This window comes from Nomascus leucogenys, chromosome 2 (genome assembly GCF_006542625.1).
Source record: "Nomascus leucogenys isolate Asia chromosome 2, Asia_NLE_v1, whole genome shotgun sequence".
Taxonomy (NCBI): Eukaryota; Metazoa; Chordata; class Mammalia; order Primates; family Hylobatidae; genus Nomascus; species Nomascus leucogenys.
Window position 1 is genome coordinate 117,844,461 of NC_044382.1, and position 13,073 is coordinate 117,857,533.

The 13,073-nt window shown below is 36.3% G+C and overlaps 1 protein-coding gene across 1 annotated transcript in view; it reads left to right on the top strand.

Moving 5' to 3' along the window:
- Window positions 1–13,073, top strand: part of MAN2A1 (mannosidase alpha class 2A member 1) — a 177,007-nt gene that overhangs the window by 130,614 nt on the left and 33,320 nt on the right. Inside the window, exon 16 of the mRNA XM_030817529.1 lies at window positions 705–819. Coding sequence (XP_030673389.1) covers window positions 705–819 — 115 coding nt within the window. The remainder of the gene's footprint in view (window positions 1–704; window positions 820–13,073) is intronic.

A 13,073-nucleotide genomic window follows, 5' to 3' on the forward strand; every position in this document is an offset into this window, starting at 1 on the left:
CTTTCTATGCTATTGTTGAACTAAGGTATCTAATACTTTAAAAATATAATTACTCATAAATGTTTTAAATTTGCTTCCATGTCACATAAATTATGTGCTTTGTTACCATTTTTTTAAATTTAAATAAAAACTAAACTAGTGGTTTCCAAGTAGTTTTTTCAAGTTTGTGAATTTATATTCAGCTAGTTCTTTCAAGTTAAAGGACAGAATGTCTTATAGTTTAGTAAACCGAGCTATGATTAAACTGTGTTTCTGAATCGTGCTTTCAGTTTGCTTAGATGACTCCGTGTAGTCATCCTTGCCGCCTGTCCGAAACCCTGAACATTAGGGGGCTGGGATCATGGTTATAATCATTATTTACCTGGGAAAATGTAACTTCTGTGGAATGATTGCTGTTTCTAATAAGTAACTGTATGGACAAATAGAAGGATTTTAGTTAGAAATTTGTATAGCTGGGAGGAATGCTTTCTAGACCAATGAAGTTTTAAACATTTTTATTTCCTATTTTCAGCATTTTTAAAAATAAAAAACATGTTCAGTTTTTATCACATGCATATTATGTTACCTTATAAGATCTGGTTTATACTTAAAATTGCAAATATCAGGTGATAATGTATTTTCTATTTTTGAAACCATAATAAACATATTCTTTTAAAAGTTTGGAAGCCAAAATATTTTTCTTAAATACATTATTTTCTTCTCAGCCTTATGTTTACACAGCACCGCCCTTTGTCAGAGTGACACATGGAAGGATTTATTCGGAAGTGACTTGCTTTTTTGACCATGTTACTCATAGAGTCCGACTATACCACATACAGGGTAAGAAAATAGGAATGCAGTTATGAAACATATGTATGATGGTTTTTGAATTCTTGCTTTTCTTATGCCATTCTTAATAAATTAACAGTTGGTTTTTGTAGATGATATTTTTCTAAACTTGACATATTTTTAATATGATTTAAAATATGAAACTTACCCTTTGATTATAAAAAATGATAAAACATTTCAATCCCTACATATACATGTTCCTTTGTATATCTTCTCTTAATTGTTGCCATATTGGTCTTAGTTATAAGCTCCTTAACTGGAAACGTTATTTCTAACACCTGAAAACAATACAGTGTTTTGATTTTATGAAATGGAAATTATATTAAATATGACTTTCAGTTAATAGACCACACACATATATGGGGCCTGCTTCCTTAAATACAGCCTGTATCACTGGAACATAACTTTAAGAGAAAAACGTTCTAAGCTAGTTCTGTTTGTGTACAGCTGTTTACCCAGTAGAGTATAAAACCTAGCAATTGTTTATCATTTTTAGAACAGTATTGAGCAGCATCTTAATGAACCCAAGTGATAGGAAATAGGCTTTTGATCCTTTTGAGAACTTAACCCTGGGCAATGGAACTGATTCCATGGGGTCTGAGTGGGGCTGTGGTTTCCAAAGACTTGCACATTTAGGTTGGTTGATTTAGAATTCATTGTTTGTAGAATGGTGTGCTTTTCCAACTACAGATTTAATCCTAATAACCAGGGTATTTACCATATTATTGACACTCTTAGAAAAAGGCCTCATAAAAATGCCATTTAAATTTGTCTTCACTGTTAGCTAAGTTGAACAAAGTAGAAAAGAAAAAATACTCTTTCCTTGAGTCTTCATACAGGTAAAAAATAAAGGATTTCACAAACTAAAGATAAATGTATGGACAGGCACGGTTTCCTTTTTATGTGTTGTGAGGAAGCAAAGGGATACTACGTTCAGGGAATTTCTTAAATAACAGAAGTTCAATTTTCCGATTTCATAGTTAAATTTAATTTTGCTTTTATTTAACTTTTATTAACTGCAAATTTCATTAGTATTTGCTTTTTGTTAGAATTTCAGGTATGTACAGACTTTCTCATGCAACTTCTTTAGGTAATAATATGATAGGTTTTTCAGAATAACCCATGATTCACAGGATGAATCAAGAAGTAAAAGTTCTCTGGCAGGTGGGAAAAATAATGCTAGACACTAATTTTGTGTCCTAAATGTGACTTCTGAAGTTATCTGTGATCACTTTCCTACCTACAGTAAAACCTGTAGTTCTGAAATCATCTTTTATTGAGTTTCTCAAAACTTCTGGTAAGTCAGAAACTGTTTTTGATCATCTGTTTGTACTCTTGTGTAAGCCATTATTTAATACCCCTGAGAGCTGTAAGTTACATTTTCAGCTTTATAGCATTACCACACAGAAGATATGCTGATCTATTTTTAAGTTTGCTTTAAACTATTGTTTTTTAGTGGAAAAGTTTTTCCTGGAGTACTACATGGCACACACTTTGGCACAAACTTGTGTCATCAAGTTTGACTTACCATTGTTTTTCATCAGTTATATTTAGAGATGGGCTGTGTCTCAGAGGAAATGCTGTAGCAACTCTTCCTAAAATTCCAACTTCTCGATCAGGTATATTTGCATAATTACTTTTGCTTTTATTTAATCATGTCACTGTATCTTCTGGGTTTTCCTTGGATTATCCAGGACCTTGTTCTCACATCATAGGGCAGTTTGTGTAGACTAGATGGCCCTTTTCTGCTGCTGGTGGCTGTAGCTTAGCTTGCCAGAGTACTTAGTGCTTGACTTGGAAATTAATAGACTCTGACTTGCATATTTACTTACTTGAGCAAACTACACTCATCAGAACTAAATGCTTGTCATTTTTCCTTTCCCCCTCTCTTCCTGTTTCCCTCTGGGCAGGGAACTGTCCAGTGGCTAATAGTGTTAAGCAGGAGCCCGGGCCACTGAGGTTTGACTGGCTCCTGGCCTTCCAAAGGGGCTCTCAGTGTAGCCCATTTCTATTTGCTGGTCTTGCCTCTGCCTCTTTTCTCTTTTTTACTCTTTAGTTTTTTTTCTTTCTTTCCTTCCTTTTTTTTTTTTTTTTTTTTTTTTTGACCGTCTTGCTCTATCGCCCAGGCTGGAGTGCAGTGGAGTGATCTCAGCTAACTGCAGCCTCTGCCCCCCTGGTTCAAGGATTCTCCTGCTTCAGCCTCCTAGGTAGCTGGGACTACAGGTGTACACCAACACGCCTGGCTAATTTTTGTATTTTTAGTAGGGATGGGGTTTCGCCATGTTGGCCAGGCTGGTCTCGAACTCTTGACCTCAGGTAATCCACCCGCCTTGTCCTCCCAAAGTGCTGGTATTACAGGCATGAGCCACTGCACCTGGCCTGATTTTCTTTTTTCATGTGTTTCCTTTCTAGAATATTTGTCTTCTCTTCCTTGGTGTTCTCGGGCATATGAAAAAATAAATAAATAATGGATAATTAAGTGTAATGCAAACTTAAGAGTGCCTCACTGATGAGTTTTACAGTAGTTGCCTGGTTTAAACGTGAAGCCGTCATACATAAACTGGACGTAACATATAAATCTTTTTTTCTTTCTTTCTAGTCCAGATCATTTATTTTTTCAACTTGAAAGTAGTTGGTGGGAAATAGAGATACCAGGATCACCTGAAATGCTTTCTTCCAAGCTATATACCTTCTCATGTTAGTATTTGAGCTCTTCTTAACAAATCTCGCTCTGGGAAAAGATAAGCCCAGTTGTGGAGAGAGTCTTTCCTTAGTAATCTTCATGACTCACCTGTCCCTCCTGTTTTTCACACACTATTGCCTGAACACTCGAGTTGTCTCAATCCTGGCTTATTGGGGTTTTAATGAAATCACTAATCAAGGCCCATGATAGAGATACGAAGTCTTCAGGGTATTTGGCTCTATCAGTGTTCACGCTGCCTGAAAGGGTGATCAGTCTTCAGGGATCTGTTATTTAGTGCCAAGTCTTCCGTATTAAGAAATACTGGAAAGTTGCTTAACATTCTAAATTTTGGCCTCCTGTAAATCAGACACCTGGATGATTGGTCAAAATGCATAGACAAAATGTGGCTTTTCATTTTAGATGCAAAGGAAACGTCAGCCAACTTCCATGCTGTTGTAGATTGGCTTTTAGCTAGTATTGCATAAAATAACAAAAATATTTATTCTTGAATTTAATTTACTAAACTAGTTTTGGATATATGCTACTTTTGCCCCCCTTAAACCAACCAGATGCAGTTATTTGAATGAGTATTAATGAATAGAGCCTATTTGTTGTTAGTACCAGATTTTCAATCCAGGAAGAAATGAGGGTTTGGGGAGAGAGACTATTAATATTTTATGATTACATACTATAATTGTATTAGGTTACTAAACCAGTTAATTATACAGAAGATCTTGTAATCTCAGCAACAAGGAATAAAGAAACAGAAAATGAGTTAGTATTAAAGATTGTCTTTGTTGGGTGTCTATTTTTGTTAAACCTTACAAATCCAATTTAAAAACTAAATGCATACCTGCCAAAATATTCTTACATTTCTCAATCTCTACTTTAGTTGTTCTTTGACCCTTTTCTCCCCAAAGTGACTATTGTCCAAATTAAGCTTCAGGAGAAAACAAAATCAAGAACGAAAATCAAGCAACATTTCCAAAATTATATAAACTCTTTGGTCCTTAATGATTTTGAAACAGAATTGAGAGGCCTTGTAGTTCAACCTACTTTTGTTTTCGGTTTGGTATTTAACTTTTGTTTCTCTATTTGCGTTCTCTCCAGATTCTGAGAATGATCAGAAGTGCAGTTGAAGGGCTCTCTCTTTCTTAACATCTTTTAAACTAATAAAAGAACACTCTGTTTTCCTTTTCATTATTGTTCAGACATCGCATTCAAAAGGTTTCTAAAAATACTAAATTAGAAGAAATCTTCTGCTCACTAGCCTTAAAAGCTCTACAAGATCAGAACAGTTTAGAATTTCTAATGAAGGTATGGCACGGTGGCTCACACCTGTAATTCCAGCACTTTGGGAGGCCAAGGCAGGCGGATCACGAGGTCAGGAGATCAAGACCATCCTGGCTAACAAGGTGAAACCCCGTCTCTACTAAAAATACAAAAAGTTAGCTGGGTGTGGTGGCACGCGCCTGTAATCCCAGCTATTCGGGAGACTGAGGCAGGAGAATGTTGAACACAGGAGGCGGAGGTTGCAATGAGCCGAAATAGCGCCACTGCACTCCAGCCTGGGCGACAGAGCGAGACTCCATCTCAAAAAAAAAAAAAAGAAAGAAATTTCTAATGAAATATATTTTTTTGCCCATGTCATGTTTAATAAATCCATTTTATAGCACCCATAATTTAATGAAATGCAATTTATTTCATTTGTAAAAAATCACATTCTTCTGGGGGAAAAGTTGAGGGAGGTGGGAATTAATTTTTATTGCAGTATAATCATCTTTCATTTAATCGAAGCTTTAAACACTACCATATAGGCTGCTACTTTAGCTTTTTTGGTTAATCTGTGATTAGAAGATAGAATATAATACAAACAGAAGGTCCTGTATCTTCTTGTGTTTTATTTAATACTGCACCTACAAGGAAAGTACATACCTTGCAATAATATAATACCAGTAAGTGACATTGCTAACTGTGGCCTTATTTGTCTTCAGAGCTGTAATTATTGGACTTTAGTGTCCTAGTTTCTGATATCAGCAGCTACTTTGAAGAATTAGGTCACTGTGGGTAACCAGTGTGTCGTGTACATTTCACTGGCGCAAGGACTGTGTTCTCCGAGGCAGGTGTTTGTTAGCGAGTGAGTATGTATGTGTGTGTAAACCATGTTTTAACCCTTCGGGGAAACATCTTAAATGCGATACTTCTGCCCTGTTTTCCACCAACATATCATAAAGTATTATATGTAATGGATCTTACTCAAAGAAAACAAGCAGCCTGGAGGTAAAATGTAATGAACTGACACCAAAAAGTATGGAAGGAAAGACTTTCCTTTCACTGAAATGACTGATTTCCTTGCATATTTAGCAATCGAAGAGAGTTGCTTAGTTTTTCTCTGAGCAATTTTGAATATATAAACATAAGTGGATTTATAACCTGACTCTTGGCTTTTAGAGAATCAAAATGAGCTTCATCTAGTTAAACATACTAGGGGACTTCAAAAAGTTTGTGGACAAATGGAATTAAAAGATAAAAATTAAAAATATAAACTATCAACATAAGCTTCATCAAGTTCATGACACTTTTGTAAGCAATGAATCCAGCTACTCAGTCCATCCCTAAGGAACGGAGGGTCCTGGGAATTTATCCATGTCATTTCAGTCTACTTATATTATTAAGTAAAATGAGTGCCCATTAAATACTTGTTTAAGATTAGGAAACAAAAAGAAGTCAGGAGGAGCCAAATTAGCACTGTAAGTGACCGCCTAATGATTTTCCATTGAAACTGTCACAAAATTGCCCTTGTTTGATGAGAGGAATGAGCAGGAGCATTATGGTGGAGAAGAACTCTGATGAAACTTTCCTGGGTGTTTTTCTGCTAAGGCTTTGGCTAATGTTCTCAAAATATTCTCGTAACAAGCAGATTTTACTGTTCTTTGGGCCTCCAAAAAGTCAACACACCAAATGCCTTGAGCATCCCAAAAAGCTGTTGCCATGACTTTTACTCTTGGCCAGTCTTCTTTTGCTTTGACTGGACCATTTCTACCTCTTGGTAGCCATTGTTTTGATTGTACTTTGTCTTCAGAATCATACTGGTAAAGCTGTATTCCATCTACTATTACAATTCTTCAAAGAAATGTTTCAGGATCTTGATCCCACTTATTTAAAATTTCCATTGAAAGCTCTGCTCTTGTCTGCAGCTGATCTGGACACAATGGTTTTGGCACCCATTGAGTGGAAAGTTTCCTCAACTTTAATTTTGCACTCAGAATTGTATAAGCTGGTAATTGTTAGTTCTCTTCAGTTAGAACAGGAGCGAACTTAATTTTTTTCTTGAAAATTGGTGTAGTCTTCATCTTCAACATTGTCTCATCCCTTCTTAAAACAATTTATCTACTTTGTAAACTGCTGATTTTCTTGGACCATTGTCCGCATAAACTTTTCATAAAGCATCAGTGATTTCACCATACTTCTACCCAAGCTTCACTATAAATTTGATGTTTGTTCTTGTTTAAATTTTAGCATAATTTATATTGCTCTGATAGGGGTTCTTATCAAATCGAAGTCTCACCCTTCTTAGTGCCTCAAACTAGATCCTGTTCAGACATGTTACAATAAGTAAGTATGAGTTTATTTTCATGAAATCCATGCATAGTTTTTTCATGATATGCATTTTTCATGAAACTTTTGAAGACCCCCCTCTTATAAGGGAATCACATTGGGATTTAGAGATCCAAATCCTTAGTTTTGCCTCTAAGCAAACTAGAGGAGTATGGGTTTGTCGTTTAATTTCTTAGGGACTCAGTTTTTTAATCTATAAAAAAGGTAGTTGTTCAATTAGGTGTAACTGTCAAAGAGTCTTCATACAACTTAGTTTCACATAAAATCTCCTGTGCCTGAATTCCTGCTTCTAAATTCATCTTCTACACTTGGTCTTAGCCAAAAGGCCAAGAAGTGATTAAATTCATCTTCTAAGAATGCCTGAATCTGGGGCTTCCATCCCTGGAGTCTACCCCACTTGTAAACAAGGTCTCACAGCTTCACTGAAGTTCTTTTTATTTCCATAAAAAGATTCATGAGGACGTTAAAATGGTTTGCAATCAATCTCCCATTTTTTTCCAGAGCTATATTCCATATTTAGTTTGATTTAAAAGTAAAAAGCATTAAGTAAGTTATAGCTAGGCAGGCTTAGGTAATGAAAACATTTTTGGAATATCATAATATGCAATTGACTGCTAAAGATTTTTTTCCCTGTTAATTGGAACTTTTAAAAATTGAAATAAGTAGCTATATGTCGAATCTGATTATTCCCTACAGGCATGAAAGAGAAGGTTATTTTAAGGGACTGTAAGCACATTCTGGTTACACAGATTCAGAACTCAGAGGTTATCTTTGGGGCTGTTTGAGAGCAGCTGATTGTTGAAGCCATAACTCCTTAGCAAAGAAGCATCATCCCCTACAAAGGTGGGATGCACTGAACTCAGGTGAAGGGCACAGGGATGGGAAACACAGGAGATGTGTAATGGCTCAGAGTTGAGACTCCAGAGCCAGTTCTCTTGTGTTTTATTCCCAGGCCCATCCCAGCTCTGCCACTTAGCAGCTGTTTGACCTTGCACAGGTTACTGCCAACCTGGCTTTGGTTTTATCGTCCTGAAATGTTGACAGTAGTAAAATCAGCTTCAGAGGATGTTTGGAGTATTCACCGAGTGAATATACAAGGAACCTTACCCATAGTGAGTGTTGTATCTACTTACAAGAGTGAGTAAGCCAGATGGGTTAGATAGTTGAGTGTTACAAGACAAAGCATGGTCATTAAGGATTGGGGGAATTGGGGAGGATTTAATGAAGGACGTGAGTCACTGAGAGGCTAGGTCTTAGAGAATGTCACATGAAAGGCAGAAAGGAGGAAAAGAATATCACAATATGTGAAATAAGGTTGTTTAGAACCCCACTGTAAGGATTTGAAGAACTCTTTGTCCCTTATATATTTTTTAATTGACTTGTAGTTTTTCCTTATACATTTAAATAATTGCAAAGGATGTTATTTTGGTGTATTGTACATGGTGACTTTTAAAAATAAGCATATCCAGTGGGCAGTGGTACTAAATCATGTGTTTTTTAAAAGCCTGCACTAGCTTTTTCTTTAACTGTCAGAAACTTCACATCATTATTTTCTCCTTATCATTACATTCTATTTCTCCACAGAATTTTGTCTTAATGTAGTATTTTTGTAGTTCAGAGCTTTGTTATTGGTCAGTCTTTCATTACTTCTCTAAAACAAAAATCGTGTGTGTGTGTGTGTGTATTTACATATACAGTTTTAAAAGTCTGTTATAAGGCTCTAAGTATTTTATTTCTTCTGGATTGAGATATAAAAATTATTATTTGTATGCAGTTGGTCAAAACATAAATATGTTCATATTTTAATAATTTTATTTTATAAATTTTAATGAAAACATTTTTCTCAGTGGGTTGTACCTTTTTTATTCCTAATGGATAATGTATTCATTGATGAATGTCACTCATTGCTAGAATGATATATGATTTTATTCTTAATTTTTGTTTTGATAAATATCAGTGCAAAGGAAAGTTGTTCACATAAATAAGTAGCTGATAATGGAAGGAGTTTTGTTATAGGAATATCATTCAGTACTTTAAACTCCTGAGTTAGATGCCATAAGTCACAGACTGATCTATCGTCAAACATTAATTTTAATCAATTATTTTTAAAGATCTACTGCCTGACAACCTGATTAGGTATGCTTTCAATTTTGGTGAAAGCAAGCAATTGGAAACCACGTGTTTTGCAGAAATATTTGTTACTTAGTCATTAAAGTCCAATCAGACACCAGTATATTGAACTGTCTTTGTTCAGCACACACTAAAGAGGGTGAGAGATATGCTGCTGCTTGTTTTATTTTTTTTTGGAAGTTGAGAGAAGAAATAGAGTGGTGGAAAAGAAAGAAACATCCGTCATGGAGGCAGATCATTGTGAGGAATCTTTTCCTGCCTAAAGGTGCCTTAGAAAGGAGCATGTTTGGGAAAACAGGAAGTAGGTAAGTTCAGAGTAACTGCCAGTGCCACAGATGTGCAGATCAAATATCATGATTTTGTAAACTTGGATAAAGTTTACAAAACTTTAGTTACAAAGTTTACAAAGTTAACTCTCTCCTCTGTCCTAGACCAGCCCAAGCCTGGGACACGGGGAAGGCACCAAAAAACTCCAGTGTTGTAAGCTATTTTATTCACCTCCTAGGGGAGTGTTTTAGTTAGACCTTATTTATTTTATCTATTTTGAGGTTAAAACTGATGTCAGTGTTATGATCCCTCCAAAACAGGGCTTCCAAAAAATTCTGTTGTTTCATAACATTAATACTTTAAAAAAAAACCAAAAAGCCTTTCAGTTTTGTTATATGTTTTTCAGTTATTACGTCTTCTTCAAGTATATCATAGTTTATTGGTATAATCTTTACCCAACATTTGCAATTCGTATGATCAAAATGCCATACCTTTCCTATTACAGATTTAGTTTTTGACATTTTCTTGAGAATTATTGAAATGAAAAGTGTAAAATAGGTACACTAGTGCCTAACTCATAAGTGATTGGTAAGTAATAGTAGCTGTTTAGTAGTATTTCATGAATGGCACAAGGCAGTATATCATCATTTTCTTAAATTTGTGACTTGGAATGAAATTTACTAAAATTTGTATTCATGAAAGCAGATGCTAAAATTTTCACTTGTGGAGAAATAATCAATATGAACATTTACAGACCCAGAAATCGGCAGTGACTCAGAGGATAAATTAGATCTTATAATGAATGGTAAATTGAGTGGGTCAACATTGAAAAAAAGGTCATCCAGTAGTGGGAATTATTACCATTTTTATTTTGGTACTTTCAGATATAAGTACAGTTTTTTTTTTTAAATATGGTCACGATAATATTTTCTTTTTAGAAACGTTTAGATGTTGACTTACTCAGTTTGTCATTGTTGTGAGAATTTCATATAAGCATACTTATCGAATTAAGCAGTATATGTTAATTAGTAACGATAAGCTTGAGCTTTAAGCTAAATTGGATAAAGTTTACAAAACTTTAGTTACAAAGTTTACAAACTAAAGTAAGTGCATAATAGCAAAGGTATTTTTATATTTTTGATGATTAAAATACAAAACAAAATGTTTCCGAAATTGAAGAGGGAATATTCAAAATCAGAAGCCCTGGTTTTTTATGATAGCTATTATTATCCTACTTCTGCAACAAAGTGATGATTCTGTCATCCTCTCTGCTGAGACACAGATTGGAGGAAAGGAGATGAGAGCAACAATTAGATAGATAGCAAGGTTCCCTTTCCCTGAGAGCCAGTATTTTTAAGACACTCAGACATTTCTTTGAATCTTAGATGGGTGGTTTTGGAGATTTATTTTATGTGATTTGATAGCCATGTTAAATTTCAGTTAAACTTTTATTTGCGGACTTAAATATGCCTCTTAGGATTCTTGCCATCACTTGTCTTTTTCCTAGGTGATCATGGGCCGTTTGCTATTGTCCCTCTTGATCTAATGAGTTGTCCTAATCACATTAGGTGCCACTGATAAGATACTGGACTTTGCTGGGATATGAGTGAGGTTCTTTTTTGTCCTTTTTCCCAAGTTGTTGCCTCTGACTCCTATAACTGGTTGAGTGTGGTGAGAGTGGTATATGATTTATGGGTATATTCCTTGGAAAAGTATACTTTTGCATTTCAAAATAGCTAGAATAAGATGATCTGGAGAGGTGGAGAGGGTTGAGCTAATTCTGAGATTCTGCAGTTCTGGGTTGAATTAGGCAGCTTCAGATAAATTGTTGAAGGATCTGAGAGAGTTGGTGGTACAGAGGAAGTAAAAGCCTGGGATTCTCCGAAGGCCATCATTAGTTGTTGCTCAGAGCTATGACTCCAGGGTTTCCATTTGCATTTCGTGGAGTCCTTACTCCCTCCTGGATGTTTCCTTTACCTCATATTTCAGGCATGGCATGTGTCGGGCTTGCCCTCCAGTTTTTCTTTTAATAATAATAATTATCATTATTTTTGCGATGGAGTCTCACTCTGTTGCCCCAGGCTGGAGTGCAGTGGCGCGATCTTGGCTTGCTGCAACCTCTGCCTCCTGGGTTCAAGTGATTCTCCTGCCTCAGCCACTCAAGCAGCTGGGATTACAGGTGCCTGCCACCACACCTGGCTAATTTTTGTATTTTTTTTAGTGGAGACAGTGTTTTGCTATGTTGGGCAGGCTGGTCTCGAAATCCTGACTTCACGTGATCCACCCACCTCAGCCTCCCAAAGTACTGGAATTACAGGCATGAGCCACCGCACCGGCATGCCTTCCAGTTTTTCTCTCCCCACACGAGGGAGCACCCTTTTTGGTTTCCTTAGACTGGTGCTAAGCAACAGTTAAGAGGATGACGCCTTTTGTTTTCTGTTCTCTCTCTCCTGATCCACCCAGTGGGGGAAGGCTCTGAGAGGAGCAACATCATTTTGAGAGTGGTGCTGAAACCCTGTAAGCCTGAGTGTTCTGTCCTCCCAAAGCTGAGATACGGCTCAGCCTCCTGACGGTGACCTACTTGGTTTTATTTCTTCTTGCTGTGTCAGAAAATATTCTAAAGATGCTTAATATTATTTTATAAATACAGGTATAAGTAATATATATGTGTACTCTTCTGACAAATTTCACACATTACAGATATAAAGTAAAATTCCTCTGGCATCTGTGTCTGTCTCCATCCACTCTTCAGGAGAGGAATTCAGATACATGTGCAAGCATACATGCACCGCACTGTCTTAGAACTGTAGAAAAGTATAGTATTGTGTTTGTGTCAATTTTCAGCATAGTTTATCATGCTATACAAATGCTACATTTAGCTTTTTTCTTCTGATGTTTCTCTGCCAAGAGAGACAGTTACCTCATGCTTTTCATTTGTGACACAGCATTCCATAACATGGGTGTATGTGATTTTATTTATTCATTTCCCTGTTGAAGGGCATCTAGCGTGTCTTCACATTTTTTTGTTCCTAGCGCCAGTATGCAGTGAACATACTGGTGCATGCCTCCTGGGCTCACCATTATGTACATCTCAGCTAGGTACAGTGGGGAGGAACTGCTGTGCAATAGAGTATCTGTCTTTAATATTAAATATGTATTACTTTCTTGGCTTCTAAGGTGAGTGTGCCATTTTAAAAGAGAGTTTTGGGTTGTTTTAAAGAGTTTTTGGGGTCTGGAAGCCTCTTGTGCTTTATTTCACTCAAAAAAGAGAGTTTTGGGTTGTTTTAAAGAGTTTTTGGGGTCTGGAAGCCTCTTATGCTTTATTTCACTCAAATAGCTCTTGCAGGATATCAGATTTCAGTTCAGTGCCCACTCCCCTTAAAAACAAAAACAAAAACAAAAACAAAATCTGGAGGTCTTCTCTCTACTCACTTACTACAAGGCTTCTCCCAGCCCTTGGTTCCAGAGTAACTTGAGCCTTCTCCAATAGTTGGTCTGCCAGTGAGACCTGATGATGTAGTGGTTTAGTCCTGGTTCTGCCAGTCTT